An 18,977-nucleotide genomic window follows, 5' to 3' on the forward strand; every position below is an offset into this window, starting at 1 on the left:
ACCTTCCATACTTTGCATGTAGAGTAAAAAAAAAAAACTAAATGAAAACGTATGTTTAATCTGTGCAAATGATTCATACTGGACCACCTCACCTATTCATTTAAATGAACCGACTCAAAAGAGTGATTCTTTCGCGAACACACCTTATATTTTTTATAACAACTGAAATGTTCGATTACATTAAATAACATTTTAAATATTGTAGTAAACAAATTACTAAATGATATTTTTAAAACATATTCGAGAGACTTTTACGCTGTATTTGCGTTCAGCCACGACAGACTGTCGCAAACGGGTTCTCACAGTTCCTTACGACACGTGTGTGGATTTCAGATGCCGTAAAGTGATTTGTCTGTACACACATGGGTAAGTGTGAAAACGTGTTTCATCGTTTTGTTAAAGAACAACGAAATTCTTCTCTTTTAGGACAAGAAATGCGACAGTACTGCATACGTGTAACATTTATTAGACTACATGCATGTCAGTAATTTTAAGATAGTCCATAAGACACTATAGAAACGCAAATTGCCATTAACGTTGCTTGGCTCTTAGCGAGGTGTCTCAAGATTTTCGGTTCTATGATGAAAGCATACGTTTATTATTTTAATGTTTATAGAGTTGCAATATACAGTTGTTAAATAAATAATCTAACAAAGTTAATTAACCATTTGCAGTCCAGTATGGAGGCCAAACCAAGAAAGAAGTCATTTACACCTAGAGACGGGAAGAAACCAGCATTCAAGCCGAAAGGTAATTTTTCTCTTATATATGATGCAGTAAGATCTCTAACCTGACTTCATTTTCAAGTTTGCGTTTGTGATTGAGAATCCACAACCCAACAGGGCTGTATTGACAACATCTTCCCTTACTGTAATAAGCTCACACAGCATTAATATTTGTCTATGTTGATTAGGTAAACCAGGAGGAAAACCACAAGGCAAACGACCATTTAAACCTCACAACACAGACAAAGGAAAGACTTTCAAAAAATCAGGTGGAGATGGAGGACCGCGGAAATTCAACCGAAAACCAGCAGATGGAAAGTTCACAAAGAAGAGAAAACACCCTGGAAGCAAAGAAGATGGGGGTTAGAAATATCACAATATGTCCTGAAGTGTCTTATTTGGGAGTAGTTTTAATAGTGTGTTGTGTAGTTTTTCAGGGTTTGATTGAGCGATGACATTTTCTTTGACAGGCCCAGAAGGCAAGAAACCGAAATGGGATGAATTCAAGCAAAAAAAGAAAGAGTTAAAGCAGAATCGCCAGCAGAATGATAGAAAAGAGAGTTACCAGATTGTAAGCAGAGCAAAGCAAGTGTGGGAAATTGTAAGGCGGTAAGTGTTTGTTTATTACGTATAGTACTTTTGTGTGTGGGTGTCTCTTTATGGGTATTTTAACCCTTTTAAAATAAATAAAAAGTAATAAGCTCTCATAAAATACTTCACATTCAGCAGTTATTTTGTTTTGAACCATCATAAATGTCAGTTCCACCACATTTCAAATCACAGTTCATTCCGTGGTAGGAATTAATAACAATACTAAATACGTGCAATAAATAATGGTTATACACATTTAGTATACACTACTAGTCAAAAGTTTTTTTAAAGATATGTTTTTTAACGAATCCTACAAAAATGTGCCCAGCTGTTTTAAATGTTGATGATAAGAATAATAACAACAATAATAAATAATAATAATGAAAATGTTTTTTTTTTAACAAGAAAATCAGCATATTAGAATGATTTCTGAAGGATCATGTGACACTGAAGACTGGAGTAATGATGCTAAAAAAGTAGCTTTGATCACAGGAATTAATTACATTTTAAAATATATTCAAATAAAAAACAGTTATTTTAAATAGTAAAAATATTTCTCAATATTACTGCTATTGCTGTATTTTGGATTAAGTAAATGCAGACTTGGTGAGCAGAAGAGACATTAATCTTACTGTTCAAAAACTTTTGACTGGTAGTGTAATTTTATAAAGAATTACAGCTACAATATTATTATTATTATTATTATTTTTGGCTTAACTTACTTGATACAGTCTCATTGGTAACCAAATATACTAACTTTTGAAAATGTATGTTGTTGTGGGACTTTATCGTAAATTTACTATCAATTGTTTTGACAGTAAATATTGAAATGGTTTATGTGTATGACACTTTCATATAATTTTATATTGTTTTTTTTTTTGTTTTTTTAATAATTTGATAATATTTCAACAAAATTCTCAAATGCATAAAACAATTTTAAGAGTTTAATTTTTGTAACAAAAAATAAAGTCATTTAGTTTTAATAAATATCAAATCAGAAGATTCCTTCTTTATTAACAAATGCACAGAATAATTCTGAAATAAGTATCATAGGGCTAAAACCTGGGACATAAAAGTGCAAAGGTTGCAGAAACACTTACACAATGTGTTTTTTTGGAAATACAGGAAAGACTGTGACAAGCAAAAAAGGGCCAAACTGATGAAAGAACTGCAGAGTCTTGTGAAGGGCAAAATTAAAACAGTAAGTAAAAACTCACAAGGTTGGGTATTCACTGTTTGAAGTTATATTACAGTTTTTATTGTGAAACACTTTTGTTTTTGTGTTTTCTTTGCTAGATTGCATTTGCTCATGATTCCACACGAGTGCTTCAGTGTTTTATTCAGTTTGGCAGTGATAAACAGAGACAGGAGGTCTTTGATGAGCTCAAAGGTTGGTCTTCTCATCAATGCAATAAATCTGAATTTATGTGTCTCTCATCATCCTTTTTACCTGGATGTTTTGCTTTCTAGAGCACATTGTGGACTTGAGCAAATCGAAATATGCCAGAAACATTGTGAAAAAGTTTCTAATGTATGGGTAAGTCACGTCCATTTATCAGTAAACAAAACTACAATGCCGTTATTTTGAAAAAAAATACTACAACGCTTTCTTTTCTAAATGTGTTTGACTTCAGGCTCAGTTCAGAATGATGAAAATACTTTGTTTATAGTCCATTCCAGCAAAACAAGTGGTAAATAATACTGATTTCTCTTGTAGGAGTAAACAGCAGGTGGGGGAAGTGATGTTGGCTTTTAAGGGGAAGGTCAGACAGATGCTCAGACACTCTGAGGCGTCTTCAGTGGTCGAGTACGCTTACAACGATAAGGCCATCCTGTCCCAGAGGCTCATGCTCACGGAGGAGCTCTACGGCAACACATTCCAAGTCTTCAAGGTACTCGAGCTCTGAGCTGTTGGGTGCTTAAAAACTTTGTTTCTGAATTACATAGAAAGTTCAGTCTGGTTGTTGTCCATAAAGATGGTGATAACATTTTCTTTTTTTTCAGTCCTCAATTTGTCCTACCTTAGAGAAGGTTTTGGAAGCAAATCCAGAGAAATTAGAAAGTATCTTGGATGAAATGAAGCAGATTCTCACACCGATGGCACAGAAGTGAGTTACTCTCAAATCCGGCATGTAAGGGTGGGATGGTATGACTGAAATTTTAAACCACAATAGGATGAATTTTTAGAGCTATATTTCATTTTTCAATTCATTTATTTTCTTAATTGTCTTCAGTTTATTGCAGGTTTTTATTTTTTTAAATTTTATTATTATTATTTTTTTTTTAAGGATTTTTCATGTTGGAGCATGAAAGCCCTAGTAATTTTAGATCATTATTTATTTTTGTTGGAAATCATGCTAAAAAGTGGTTTACGTATTAAAAATGTAATTGTTACACATCTTTTAATCCATTGGTTAATCAAATAATTGCAGTTTAAAAAAAAAAAATCTGTTTTATCTTTTTATATAACTTGGTTAATTTAAAATATACAATTATTCCCAACAAATGAACAATGATTTTTGCATTACTCGGGACAAAAAAACAGCTTTGTAATACCATAACTGTAATGTAACACCTGAATTTAACAATTAAATTTTCATTAATTAAAATAAAGTTGAAAAAAAAGTATATCTATTAGCAAGCATGAACAGAAATTATAAATAGCAGTGTTTTTTGGCAGCCAAGTGAAATAAAGTATTAAAATTAATAAAAATGAAATAAAATTCAATTTAAAGTTGAATAAAAATGAGTGCTGTCAAATAGATTAATCAGATCCAAAGTAAAAGTTTGTTTATATAAAATATGTGTGTATTTTTATATGCATATGTAAGTACACATACATGCATGTATTTAAGAAGTACTTGTAATGTAAGGTATATGTATATTCATATTTATATATATGATTTATACTATATATATGAATATATATTACATATATTTCTTAAATATACATTTTTGTGTGCGTATATACATTGCTACTCAAAAGTTTGAGATCAGTGAGACTTGTAATGTTTTTTAAAGAATTCTCTTATGCTCATCAAGGCTGCATTTATTACATTTACAATATAAAATAATGGTTTTTATTTGAATATACTTTAAAATATATATTCTTGTGATGTAAAGCTGAATTTTGATCAGCTGTTAAACTCCAACCCCATTGTCACATGATTCTTCAGAAATCACTCTAATATGCTGATTTATTATTAAAATTATCAATGTTGGAAACAGTTGTGCTGCCAAATATTTTTTTGGAATCTGTGATTCTTTTTGTAGGACTCTTTGATGAATAACAAGTTAAAAAGAACAGCATTTATTCAAAATGTACAACTTTTGTAACGATTAAATCTAATTTAACACATCCTTGGTGAATAAAAGTATTAATTTCTTTCAAGGAAGAAATAATAAAACTTTACTGATCCCAACCTTTTGAACAGTAGTTTATATTGTCAAAAAAAACCCTCTTTCTTTTAAATAAATGCTGTTCTTTTTTAAATCTTTTTATTGATCAAATAATCCTAAAAGTATCACAGGTTCCAAAAAGTATGAAAAGCACAACTGTTTCAAATCTTGTAAATAAATCAGCATTTTAGAATGATTTCTGAACACTGGAGTAACAGCTGATGAAAATTCAGCATTGCATCACAGGAATAAATTATATTTTAAAGTATATTCAAATAAAAAACATTATTTTATATTGTAATAATATTTTGCAATATTACTATTTTTTCTGTATTTTTAATCAAATAAGTGAAGCCTTGATGAGCTTTAAAAAACATTACAAGTCTTACTGATCCCAAACTTTTGAGCGGCAGTGTTTGTGCATATAAATATACACAATACACAAAAACAGTACATATACAGTATTATGAATAATAAGCAAAACATTTATTTTGGATGTGATTAATTGAGTTGACAGCACTATTAAAAATATTTTAAAAAGAAAAATCTACCATTAAGCACATAAAAACATGATAAAAATTTCAGCTAAAAGGAAAATGAAAAAAGAAATCAAATTCAAAATATTAATAAAAACTATTTAAATAACCTTGGCGACTCATATCTCTACCTGTTGACAATTTACCATTTTACTGCCCATCTGTACTTGTATGTGATTATACAGTCTCTTAGTAGTTAATTTCTGAATGAACTAATGCATTATGTTCCCTCTATAGGGAAGCCGTCATTAAACATTCATTGGTCCACAAAGTTTTTCTGGACTTCTTTGAGCACGCTCCAGCCAAACTGAGAACGGTGAGTGTTGTGACCAGCGAAGACCCCCAGTCTAAATACTGTTGCTTGCTTTCTAATATCAGTTGTGCTCTGTCTTTTCAGGAGATGATAGAGTCCATCAGAGAGGCGGTCGTGTACATGGCACACACACATGATGGAGCCAGAGTCACCATGCACTGCTTATGGCACGGCACACCCAAGGTTAGCACTCCTTTAGACACATCAGTTCAGCCAATTCATGATTGCTAGTTTTATAATGTGAAGTTTCTTTTTTTTTTTTTTGTCTGTTCCTTTTTTTTCAGGACCGAAAAGTTATAGTAAAAACAATGAAATCATACATTGCAAAATTTGCAATGGTAAGCTACCTTTCTTATCTATCCAATCTATGGGTGAAGTCCGGCTGTATTACAGAATTAAAAAGAATAATAATAATTTATGTATTTTCAGGGTGAATATGCTCATCTTGTACTATTGGCTGCATTCGACTGCATCGATGACACCAAGTTGGTTAAACAAATTATCATCTCAGTAAGTGCTCTAGCTTTTCTCAAGTTAGTTATAATTTCTTTATTAGTTGGTGGTTTATCTTTTATATCATTTCTAATATTTAAATGATTTAATATTTCTAATATAATGTTTATGTTACATTCAGGAAATGGTTAGTTCCTTATCTGAAATAATCAGCAATAAACATGGTAAAAAAGTGCTGCTTTACCTCCTGAGTCCAAGAGACCCTGCCCACCTCTTACCTGAGATCATTCAGGTGCTTGAGAAGGGTGACGGCAATGCACACAGGTATGTCATATAAGAAAATGTCCTCATTTCTATTGAAATGTACTGCATTTGGGTCATAAGTGCCAACCACAGCCCTCAAAATGTGTCGCGCCGGTTTCACGCTGCATGCGTGAGCAGGATGTGAGCAGCGCATTTTTTTTTCAGCGCCAGTGTTAACAGATTAGAGCATTCACACTGCAGGCAGTGGCGGTGCGGCAGCAGGTAGCAGAGCAGAAGCCGAGTCTATTTTTGCTGTGCCGGTTACACTGGATTAAAGCCACAGTGCATTGTTCTTGATCAAAATTGACCTGATTAACATGAAAAATAACAATTTTACCATAAAATCATGTAAGTGAGTTTTGTGTTTCACAATCACGGCGTAAAAGGCTCACCGGTGTGGGGCAAAAAACACAGTATATAGCCTACTTTAGCTAAAATAATGTTTTTTTTTAAATAATGTTATTAATAAATATTAAGTAAATACTTGTTCAAAACAGTCGTGTTAGCAAAGTTTATACTATTTTTTGCTTATTTTAAATAAAAGATAAAAGAATCTGTCGTTAAATAGGCTGCTGTCATTAAAATATGGGGATTTTACATTTTAAAATACAGAAACAAAATCATTTTAAAAAGTGAAGATTCTTAAAGCATTGAAGGAGATCACATTATAATTAAATATAGATTTACAGTAGTAGTAACAACAACAAATGATATTTTTTATAAATATGTTTAATATATTGTTCTTAAAGGAACACTCCACTTTTTTTGAAAATAGGCTCATTCTCCAACTCCCCTAGAGTTAAACGGTTGAGTTTTACCGTTTTCAAATCCATTCAGTCGATCTCCAGGTCTGGCGGTAGCACTTTTAGCATAGCTTAGCATAGACCATTGAATCTGATTAGACCGTTAGCATCTCGCTCAAAAATGACCAAAGAGTTTCTATGTTTTTCCTATTTAAAACTTGACTCTTCTGTAGTTATATCGTGTACAAAGACAGTCGGAAAATGAAAAGTTGCGATTGTCTAGGCTGATATGGCTAGGAACTATACTCTCATTCCAGCGTAATAATCAAGGAACTTTGCTGCTGTACCATGGGTGCAACAGGCGCAATGATATTACACAACAGTCAACTGTGCATCTACACAAACTTAGCACCGGTCACTTTCAGGCGCTGCGTAATATCATTGCGCCTGCTGCACCCATGGTACGTGATTATTACGCTGGGATGAGAGTATAGTTCCTAGCCATATCATTCTAGAAAATCACAACTTTTCATTTTCCATCAATCTTAGTACGTGATGTAACTACAGAAGATTCAAGTTTTAAATAGGAAAAATATCATCATTATATATGGTCATTTTTATCAAGATGCTAACGGTCTAATCAGATTCAATGATCTATGCTAAGCTATGCTAAAAGTGCTACCGCCAGACCCGGTGATCGGCTGAATGGATTTGAAAACGGTAAAACTCAACTGTTTAACTCAGTGGACAGTGAGCCTATTTTCAAAAAAAGTGTTCCTTTAAATATGATGGTTTCATTATAAACATGGTGATTATCTCTATAATGTAATATTATGTATATGTATATATTATTATATTGTACATAATATATATTTACCATCTGAATCTAATTATGTCATGTCAACAAATGGAAAAGTCAGTCGTCTATTAATTATCTTGTAAGTTATTGTGCCTTTTAGCCCAATAGCAGGGGCGATTTTCACCCCAAATACCATACTTCTACATATTCTTTTATTTATTGAAAAACTGTTGCTTTAATTATTTTAAACCAAACTGGAAATCATTAAGATGAACTTTTGTCTGAAAATGTATTCAGTCATTTATTGGTATTTCTCAAGCTTAAAAAGCTTGTTTACATTATTAAAACTAGAGGCATTTATTAACTTGAAGATAATTTTTTATCTTGATACTACCGATGTACAGCATGTTATATGCACGTGTGTGTGGGACAGAGGGGAACACGGCCGCTTTACGTGTTGCCTGTATCATAAACCTAAGCACATGACAGACAGTTGTCGGAGAACACCTAAAAAGCGTGACAAAATGAACAACACTCGCCTGTATTTGCAGTACACAAGCTGCGGTTCAAGTGTGAGCATTCAGTGTGAAACCGGCGTCAGGTGGAAGATAAAGTATGAAGAAGTGCTAAAGCATGTGTTTTTCCTCTTACAGTAAGAAGGATGTTGCAATCAGGAGGAAAGAGCTGCTGGAGGCCGTGTCTCCTCCTCTGCTGAAGTACCTGTGTGAGAACGCTCAGTCTATGGTCATGGATAAAGCATGTAGCGTGGCTGTGAGTGACATCCTGGGCGCCGCCATCGGAGATCTCAGACCTGCCATGGAGGCTGTGGCGGATCTGGCAGCCGGACCCCTCGTACCGGGAGGAGAAGATGGCCAGGTAACGAATCTACAGGTTTCAGACCTAAAAATTTGTATCTAATACAGTAGTCAACATTTGAAGTGGATTCAAATATTTCATTAAAGTTGTCCTAAAACCAAAACAATACCCGTTCCTGTCTTAGGACAACTTTGAACTTTTTTTTTTTTTACCCATATCAAATGTTGACTACTGTAGTTAGCTACTAGTGAGATTTGGATTAACAATAAACATGAACTAACTAGTGCTGCACAACATACCGGTACTAAAAAGGTATTGCGATACCCTGCTTTTAATAACAGTATTTTACTAGTAACGGTACTTTAGGAATGGATTTTGTTAAAAGCCGTATTTCCTGAGTAAAACACTGTTTATTTAGAGCTTTGATTACTGCAAAGTGGAAAATGTGGACGGAAATGCGGGATCCAGTCCTATAAAAAACAAAAAAAACAAAACAGAACTTACTGTATAACATGGAATATCACAGAATTTGCGTATTTAAGGGGAGACACTGCAGGCAAAAACACTGCTTTCTTTTTCATCCACCTGTCAAGTTTGATATTTTGGGCTTTTTGGTATTTCATAAAGTGTTTTTTTTTTTTTTTTTAAGACTAGTGAAAAAAAAACATGCAAAAGACACTGTTAAGTGTTTCGTTTATAGTGCTTTATCTATTTGTGTCAGTAGATTTCAATTACAATATATATTTTTAAAGGCAGTTTTCTCAAAGTGAGTTTTTTCCACCTACACTGAGTAATCGAGTAGCACTTACGCCAGACTTTTCATCTTTATTCCTGTGTATATCCTGAAGGTTTTTGTTCATATATAATTTGCTTGATTATATACAACATTTTATTCCCCCCCAAAATTGTGACAAAAATAATAAATTATTTCTTAATAAAATCTGTTTATTCTTTATAAATTAATTAGACATGCTTTTAATTATTAAAATTTAATGAAATTATTAAATTGTAATTTAGAAAATTAATGGAAAACATTCACAGAATTTCATAAAAAATAAAAGTGAATTTTAGAAAAATAATACAACGTATTTCAAAGGGCCTTCATGTAATTTTTGTTTAACTTTTAAAGGAGAAGTCCGCTTCCAGAACAACAATTTACAAATAATTTACTCACCCCCTTGTCATCCATGATGTTCATGTCTTTCTGTCTTTAATCGTAAAGAAATTATGGTTTTTGAAGAAAACATTTCAGGATTTTTCTCCATATAATGGACTTTATTGGTGCCCTGATTTTGAACGTCCAAAATGTAGTTTAAATGCAGCTTCAAATGGCTCTAAATGATCCCAGCCGAGGAAGAAGGGTCTTATCTAGCGAAGCGATCGGTCATTTTTTTTTTTTTATAAATAAAGTAAAAAATAAATCGTTGTAGGAGAAAATAAGATGGAGTTTTTCACCATACTCTACCTTTTTGAGCCAGAGTACACAGACGATGAACTTGAAGTGATTCGTAGTGCCGTTGTACCTTTTTGTTTGTAAACAGCGTTTGACTTACTTGCACTTCCTTAGTCTTTGCGTGTTCGCTTTGTAAACACTGGGTCTGTAGTTTTACCTACGTTCTGCATGACCTTTTGACGTGATTCAGTAGTACATAGCGTCGTGCACGCGCATCCCAGAGCCTGTGCTACATGTGCTTCTGTGCTTAAAAAGTATGCAAATTTTTATTTTCCGAAGAAAAACGACCAATTGTTTCGGTAGATAAGACCCTTCTTCCTCAGCTGGGATCATTTAGAGCCTTTGAAGCTGCATTTAAACTACATTTTGGAAGTTCAAAACCGGGGCACCAATGAAGTCCATTATATGAAGAAAAATCCTGAAATGCTTTCCTCAAAACGCGACTAAAGACAGAAAGGCATGACCATCTTGGATGACAAGGGGGTGAGTAAAATATTTGTAAATTGTTGTTCTGGAAGTGGAGTTATCCTCGTAATACATTCTTGTTAAATTGGGTAAGTTTTATGATTTTAATTAATTAGACATGCGTTTTGATTAATATTTTTAAAGTAAGCATTAAAAAAAAGAGTCTAGAAAAACTAAAATGGGAAAAATCTGAATCCAGAAAAATTAAACGAAAAAAAAAAAAAACTGAATTTGAAAAAAAAATCAAATGGAATTTGAGAAGAAATAAAACTGATTTCATAAGAGCATTCTTATTTCATTTGTGTCTTTGTTTTATTGTATTGTGTTTGTCACTTGCATCTATGTTCTTATTATTAACAACGAAGATAAAATAACAAAAATTACTATATCATGGAATAAGATTTGGCTTTATCCTTTTGGCTAACTTACCAGTGTTGCAAAGATTTCTACATACCCGTAGGCTCGGTAGTCACTCACCATAGTCCTGTGTAGTGACACGTGATTTTTATTATTTATTTATAAAAAAAATTTTAAAGGGGGGTGAAATGCTTTTTTTTTTTAAATAGATAAAATAACTATAACCTACATTTGAATCATCTGTTATTCAGTTCCTTTCCTGTTGTGCAATGTTTTTGTCGTAGTATAGGTTCAGTAGTTGTATCAAGATACTGACAAAAGTATATCAAATGTTGTTTGTATTTGTTAATAATGTTCAATTGACCCGAGCTAACATGAACTAAAAATAAACTTGTATTTTTATTAACTAACATTAACCAAGATTAATAAATACTGTAATAAATGAACAGTGTTATTTTATGTTAGTTAATGTATCAAATAAAGGGACCCTATTGTTTTTTTTGTTTGCTTTTTTTCAGTAGAAATTTCCAAAACTGAAACATACAGAGGTCCAGTGTAAAACATTTTGCTTTTTTTTTTTTAAAAGATAATTGTTTAATAACTGTGTTTCCTGTAGCTTCATATGGCAGAACACCCCGCTGGTCATCTGGTGTTGAAATGGTTGGTTGAGCAGGACACCAAAATGAAGGAGGCAGAGAGAGAAGGCAAGTACAAAATGTCAAACCCTTGACACACTCAACGTCAAAGGCTCAGAGCTTGAGGCTGAAAAGCTTGATGGGAATTTTGAGAATGCTTTAGGATTTCCTTTTCCATTCTTAGAAGTCATTTTCTCTATGTAAACTTACTAACAAAAACAAATTGAGCAGTTTTCCAATGCGACCAAATGTTTTACTGGCCTGTCCTGCCTTATTTTATTCCCCAGAGCGATTTTCCAGCATTCTTCTGGAGAAGGTGGGGTTGGAGAACCTCAAGACATGGGCTTCAGTCAACCGTGGTGCCATTGTTCTTTGTTGGTAAGTTTATGACCTCAACAAATCTAAAAATAACAAAATACATTCTCTATTATGCTCTATGGTAGGCGTAAACATGCCACAGCAGCCATTGTTCTGTGAACGCTGGCTAAATACACTGAATACACGCAGAAGAACATTCCTGTACAGTCATTCATGCTTAAATTCCCTGCTTTAAAACCTCCACAAATGCTTATCCTATGACATCCCGAGCTCTCTATCGCAGCAAATTTGCTGCTGTTCCATCACACTGTCTTTTAAACCACGATTATTAGCTGGAGGAATTCCCTACAGTGAGCTTTAGGTTAAGCACATCTTCCACAGTCCTGCTTCATTATTCTATGCTGTTGTCTATATGCTAATAAAGGGCTAAACTGTGGCTCCCAGCTGCCACTGAAGCAGGCAAACCCTTGAGTTACATGCCGCAAAGGATTATGGGTTCTTTCCACTCCCCATCTCAGCCTTAGTATTTGTGCATGACCTCTTATAATCTGCCTAAGACTTTAAGCAGTGGGAGATTTGTTTCTTTATATTTTTAGCCTGGACTGTTTGTTTATTCTGATGTCATTTTCCCACCAATCAGATAAAAAAATTAAAACCTCTGCTGTATGCAGAGACACGTTTAACGTTGATTGTATTTGATTGAAGGTTCAGCTGCTTTATTTGGTTTTCTTTGTGTTTCCACAGCCTTCTTCAGAGTGCAGATGAAAGTGTTGCTGAAGAAGTGAAAGTTATGTTGAAATCCATCCTTCCTAAACTACAGAAGATCCAGAACTCTAAAGGAGTTGAGGTTCTGCTCGAAAAACTGGCCTGATCTGCCAAATCAGTTTTGATTTGTTATTTTTTCTTTTTTTAATTGTGAATTTATATGCTGATGTATGTAAATATAAAACACACACAAAAATACCTGAACCTGAGTTTTTATTTCTTTTATTATTTTTCTTTTCAGTTTCATGAAACCAGTCAAGAACATGTTCAGGTTATATTTCACCCCAAAAATCAGTGGAGACCATTAAGCAATTGATATAAGGTGGATTTCACTTTTGTTACAAGAATTTTAGGAAGAAATGTGCTTAAACGTTATGAAAATTTCAGCATGCAAAAAAAAAAAAAAAGTGTGTGTATATATATGTATATATATATATATATATATATATATATATATATATTTATTTATATTTAGAATCTTTGGGGTGAAATACAATTAAAAGATTTCTGTGAGATTTCTTAAAGTGATGCAAAGTTAATGCATATTTTGGATAAATTACTTTTGAAGTATATTTTAGGTCAGCTTGTATTTAAATAATAATAATAATAGTAGTAGTAAAAATAATACAATCTTTCTTTTTTAAAAAATAAAGACAACATGAACAAGAGACAAAAGACAAAATTATAGAGATAAAATATATAAAAAGGTAGCTTTGATTATGAAGGCTGGTATGCATGCTTGAAAATTAATTTTGTTGCCCTGCTCTACTTCCATCTGTCCTTGGGACTTCAATGATCCCCAAGGATTAATCTTTCAAGGATTATCAATGCCTGCATGAGCATGCTTTTCAGATTTAATTGCATTCTAGTTGTCTACATTCTTATGGACATCACAATGGCCACTCTTAAGTCAACAAGTTTTTTGTAATTGTGTCACATAGCGCACCAAGCTATTGTAGTGAAGATGTCAGTTCTGAATTTCTTTCAGAGCACTCCCAAGTTCTTGCCAAATAGCGCTGCCAATACAGAAGTCAAGTTAACCTTATGGGAAATCTTGCAATCTGTCGAGTGCTTCCAGAGGACACCGGTTGATGTAAATCATAAATCGGCTTTTCTTGATTGAAACTTGCAGAAATGCCTATACAAAATTACATATAGGTATATATATATAAGTATTAAAGCTGAGATTGTGCTTAGCCAGATGTTAAAACTTTCAACTGATTATTTGAAGCAGCGTTTGTCTACCCTGGATTACTTTTCTTTTAACATTGCCCATAGTGGTATCAATGGTTATTTGTAATGACGTTGTTAAAAAAAAAAAAAAAAAAGATTTTTACTGTTCCATAAAGTAATAGTAAGAAACAATTGGTCTCAGACAATTAAGTTGTTGTGCTAAAGCAAGTATTTGTTAATGGCATCCTTGTTAGAGCAACCTAATTGTGTTGATGTGTTTTAAAAGAAATGACTTTTGTCATATTGAGTTCTTCAATATGAATGTATCCAGCAGCATAAAAGCAGGCAGGCTAATTTGTTTGAAAACAGTTGCTGAAATGGTCTGGTTGGTTTGAATTTTTTGAAGAGAAGACCACCAAGTCCATGAATTAAAAATCAGTCCACGGGTGGAAAGAGTAGTTCAGCACATGGCAACCTAAAAACATTCTGCAAACTTTCTTGCAGCCCTTTTCACAAACCTCACTTTCCCGCGATTCTTTATAGAGGAGGTGTATTCATACGCTTTCAGCTTTGAATAGTAGTCTGAGAATTTATTGAACAGGATGGAGATTGGCATGCCGTTGAGAATAATTCCAAACGAGATGCACGCAAATGCAAAAATCCTGCCCAGATGAGTTTCAGGAAACATGTCGCCATAGCCCACGGTGGAGATGCTCACCTGTGGAAGAAACGTATGAGGAATACTTGAGTGTGCCAGTAAAATGATAAAAGACCAATCTTTTGAGACTTGAAAAAAATCTGTTACAAATTCTCAATAGACCAAAAAATGTCATAAAAATAAATAAAAGGGTTAAGAGCATTATGGGATTACACATAGTGGGCCAGCGACACATTGACGACACATGCAGTACTCAATTTGGACTTATCACAGTTGTGAGGAAACATTTAATAACAGCAGAAAGACTCCAGGTACTCTGGCTTTTTACAGAAAGAAAAAACTTATGATATTACAATGATTTTTATACATTAAGCTTAGATATACCATCATAATCATAGAAGTATTTTGGATTACCAAGAATATCCCAGAGCATATGGATAATCATTCAGTGGAAAGGAAAGGATAGGATTTGACGTGTTCCATACTCAGAATTTGTGCTCTGCATTTCACCCATCCAAGTGCACACACACCCAGAGCAGTGGCTTGTATACAAAAGTATCATTGCGTTATCTCCTGAAATCATCATGACAATAAAGTGCCACTTATGCCAGGAATAAACTTGAAAAAACATGTACTTACGGCTGCCCACCACCATGCGTGTGGAATACTGGTGAAATTTGTTTGATGCACATCATGCTCTACAGTATACACCATGGCAGAGAAGGTAAAAATTCCCATCGCAATGAAGAGGAAAAGACAGCCCACTTGTTGGTAACATTGCCGAAGCGTGAAGCCGAAGGCTCGAAGTCCAGTTGAGTGACGTGCTAGTTTCAGGATACGAAATATCCTCATGAGACGCATGATGCGGAGAACTTGCCCTAGTTTACCAACCCGCCCTACAGTCTCAATATCGCTACCATGTTTCCCGTAGTCTTCATTCTCGAAACACTCTAAGATCATTTGAAGATATAACGGAAGGATTGCAATCAGGTCCACAGCATTCAGCATGCTCCTTACAAAGTGTGTAAGTTTAGGTGTGGACACAAGCCGGAGCAGATATTCCATGGTAAAAAACGCAATGCAGAAAGTCTCAACATACTCACAGTAGGTCTTCCCACTCAGCTGGCCGGTAGAGGTCTTATACTGCATTTCCTCTACCGTATTAAGAGTCATAGCCACGAGTGATACCAGCACGAAGAAACTGGATGCCACTGCCATGAGCTTGGCTGTGACCGATGAGAAGGGCTTCTCCATCATGTTCCAAATGATGAAACGTGTATGTCCGAAAGCCATATCCTGAAACAAGTCCTCATGTTCCTCAGTTTCCACCTCTGCCTCGAGTTCGCGTTGTACCTTCAGCTGTTCGTTGAGTTCGTCCTGCCGTTCCTCGAACGAAATGCGGCAGCAGCGATGGGTGTTCTTGATGCGAACGCCCCAGTAGTTGATCTCCTCTAAAAAATTGCGTGGGCACAATTCATCTTTGATCCAGAGAACTCCAGTCCTATAGAAGTTAAAGATGTTGTGGAAGATGTCTGGATCCCTGTCAAAGAAAAACTCATTGTTTTGGACAGTGTAATCATCACAGAGATCGAGTTTCCTGTTGTGGTCCGTATACGTTGCAAGTCTGCCAATTCTTGTCTTGGGATATTTTGCTGCTATCCTGTAAGAGATCTGGTAGACCTTGCCTCCTACATTGATGTTCAGCATGTAGTTTTTAGCCGGAGAGGACAGTTTACAAGAGGCCAACATCAACCTTTCATCTTCTTCATCTTCATACTCTGCATAGATGTCATATATATCCTTACTTAACTCCTGCATCGAATTCCATGGTTTTACCCAGTTGTGTTGACCAAAAGGAAGCTCAGAGTCCTCTGGATCCTTGGGAGCAGGGACTGTGACCCCAAGTTTATAATTGGGGAAAAGGCTTTGCCTCCTGCCTTTGAGTTTGATCATGGTACCAACGTCCTCTCAGCCTGGCAGATGCACAGGTTACTGGGGGTGTAGAGGCATTAGATGCCTCTAATACCTCTGAGTCAGACCCCTGAGCAACTGCAGGAAGCAGCAGCGACTAATATTGCTGACAGCGAGGATCTGAGTGCTTAAAGGTTTAAATATTATGATCCTCTTCCAGACTCTCTCTACCAACCCTGTTGTCTTTCAATGCCATACATTCACCAATCTCCAACTGAATACAAGGATATTACACCATCTGGCTTGTACCGCAGCAATAGAGGTTTTCTCTACAATAGTGATCCTGGGGACCCAGTGCTCCGCAGATTTTGTATGTCTCTAAGAAGTTGATGATCTGAACTGTATGTTGAATAAGGAAGACACACAAAATCTGCAGAGCAGTGGGTCCTGAGGACTGGAGTTGAGAACTACTGATCTACAAGTCTTTTAGCATACCCTACACCAGGGGTGTCTATATTCGATATTTGGAGAGCCTGTGTCCTGCAGATTTCAGCTACAACTTGCCTGGAAGTTTCTAGTAGCCCTCCAGGATCAAGTTTGGACAACCCTGCACTACACCAGGGATAGGCAATGTCGGTCCTGGGGTGCTGTTGTCCTGCAGAGATTAGCTCCAACACTATTCAAACACATCTGAACAAGCTAATAATTGTCTTCAGAATTACTAACAGTGCATTCCATTGCCCTCTGAAAGGCACTTTGGTGTAAAAACAATCATGGCTGCCATATTAAAGGCTCGTTCCAAACTGAAGTGCTCAAAACTGGCCCTTCGGAGTAAAGGTTTTTGAGTCTTTCGGCCCCTATGATTGTTTGCGTGATGACAGCACCTCCGTATGGGCATGGGATGATGACGCAGAAGGGCACTTCAAGAAACAGTTGCTTGATGCCCTACAATACTGCACATTGTGCATCTCTCCTTTGTCTGACACACCCATTTCAGGTCTTGGACAAAGCCACTAGATGGCAAGCCTGCAACCAGAAAAAGTGTAACGGCTAAAGCTTACGCTTCCGGTCTGGCAGTACGTGGGAAACGAGACCAGAGGCAGTTTCTTTGAATGAATGTCAGTGGAAGTGAGGCTTCACTACTCTGAATAAACAGCTTTTTGGAGGAAACGATATTTAATGAATCAACAGCCTATCTGCTAATCTTCAACATGTTTTACACTAAACAATACTTTTTTGGTTTAACTATTTCTAGAGTTTACCACGAAGAAATTCAGTTTTATGAGAGAAATCACTGACTTTTTGCGACAGGTGGGATTCAGTTTACGGCATTTCTCATTCATTCCTATGGTATCCAAGTGTCGCACAACTCTGACTGAAATTCATTGACGTCAATGCTGTAATGCAAATGGTTATTAAGGGACACGTGATCCAAGTTAGCTGTTACACTTTCTCCAATATTAGTACAGACCCTCTCATCTCCCTATAGTAAGAAAATCTCTGTCTTAGAGTCTCTACTAAATGAGCTGATGATCTGAATCAGGTGTGTTTGATTAAGGAGACATGGAAAACATGTAGTGTTGAGGGGCATCCAGGAACATGGTTGGGACCCACTGCTCTACACCCTTCAACCCTTCGAAGCTCTCACTCCAGAGGGTAAACCCTTTGAAGGGATTAGGGCATAGGGATGAGCCCTTCCGAATGGAACACAGGGCAAGGCTACTTTTTAAGAGATGGAGCTAAACTCTGCAGAACAGCAACACTCCAGGACTGATATTGCCTGTCCCTGCCCTACACCAAACAATGTGGAATATGCACAAGAGCCATTTTGCAAAAGATAACTTCCCCTCCCCCCTGCAATGACTTATCTTTTCTCTGATGATGTCTGCACTGGCCTGAGGGCTAGGCATCAAAACTTCCCCTTCAGCAACCTGTCATTCACATGAAGTCTGTAACATTTTCTTTTTCTTATCTGGAAAGCCAATTCACTCTGATACATGTCACAATATGAAAGGAAATAATTATTACAACTTCTATTTCATGCCAATTTTAACACTATTAAGTCTTCTGGGGAAGGTCCTACTGGACAGTTCAGAAGTTGTAATTAAAGTGGTTTTGGTTGGAATAAAGTGACGTTAGGCAGTGTAACCTCTCTCTTACTTCCAAAGAAAGGAAGCCATTTTTAGTTCTCGCATACTGTATTATTTACAATTGTTGTTTGTTAGAATGTATCTGATGCCAGTAAGAAAGCCCAAGTGCAACACCAATATTTGTCAGACTCTCTGATACACATCATAGCCAAGACTTTGGTCCCAGCAAACACCCTGCCCAAAGCAAATTTCAGATACTTTTCATAGATTGAAATGCATCGCAAACTCATTGGTCATTGTTAAGGTCATGCCAAGACTGTGGAATTTGCCTTACAAGGAAGAGGAAATATTTTACAAACCCTGAAATGTCTCTCAGATAGCAAAACTGTAATGTGAACCCAGCTGTAATTGATGTTACACCTACACATTTCATTACACTTGTGCTGCCACTGCAAATATGAAATTGTAAATATC

The 18,977-nt window shown here is 35.4% G+C and overlaps 2 protein-coding genes across 3 annotated transcripts; one reads left to right on the forward strand and one right to left on the reverse strand.

Moving 5' to 3' along the window:
* Nucleotides 1–268: 268 nt before the first annotated feature.
* On the forward strand, nt 269–12,869 carry pum3 (pumilio RNA-binding family member 3). Of its 2 annotated transcripts, none has more exons than XM_051121941.1 (18): nt 269–366; nt 675–750; nt 914–1,087; nt 1,196–1,334; nt 2,442–2,517; nt 2,613–2,706; nt 2,787–2,853; nt 3,034–3,208; nt 3,321–3,424; nt 5,489–5,567; nt 5,649–5,747; nt 5,849–5,902; nt 5,994–6,074; nt 6,199–6,341; nt 8,516–8,738; nt 11,570–11,657; nt 11,876–11,966; nt 12,651–12,869. In XM_051121941.1, exons 2-18 carry the CDS (start codon nt 681–683, stop codon nt 12,775–12,777), a joined length of 1,884 nt encoding a protein of 627 aa, XP_050977898.1. In that variant the 5' UTR covers nt 269–366; nt 675–680; the 3' UTR covers nt 12,778–12,869. The 2 variants fall into 2 exon arrangements, with proteins under 2 accessions (XP_050977898.1, XP_050977897.1); XM_051121940.1 differs by lacking the exon at nt 269–366 and adding an exon at nt 422–480.
* Nucleotides 12,870–13,981: 1,112 nt separating this feature from the next.
* On the reverse strand, nt 13,982–16,529 carry kcnv2a (potassium channel, subfamily V, member 2a). Its single transcript, XM_051121949.1, has 2 exons — nt 15,142–16,529; nt 13,982–14,562 (listed from the first exon to the last, which is right to left on the reverse strand). Exons 1-2 carry the CDS (start codon nt 16,453–16,455, stop codon nt 14,320–14,322), a joined length of 1,557 nt encoding a protein of 518 aa, XP_050977906.1. The 5' UTR covers nt 16,456–16,529; the 3' UTR covers nt 13,982–14,319.
* Nucleotides 16,530–18,977: the final 2,448 nt, after the last annotated feature.

Source organism: Labeo rohita, chromosome 10 (assembly GCF_022985175.1).
Source record: "Labeo rohita strain BAU-BD-2019 chromosome 10, IGBB_LRoh.1.0, whole genome shotgun sequence".
Lineage (NCBI taxonomy): Eukaryota > Metazoa > Chordata > Actinopteri > Cypriniformes > Cyprinidae > Labeo > Labeo rohita.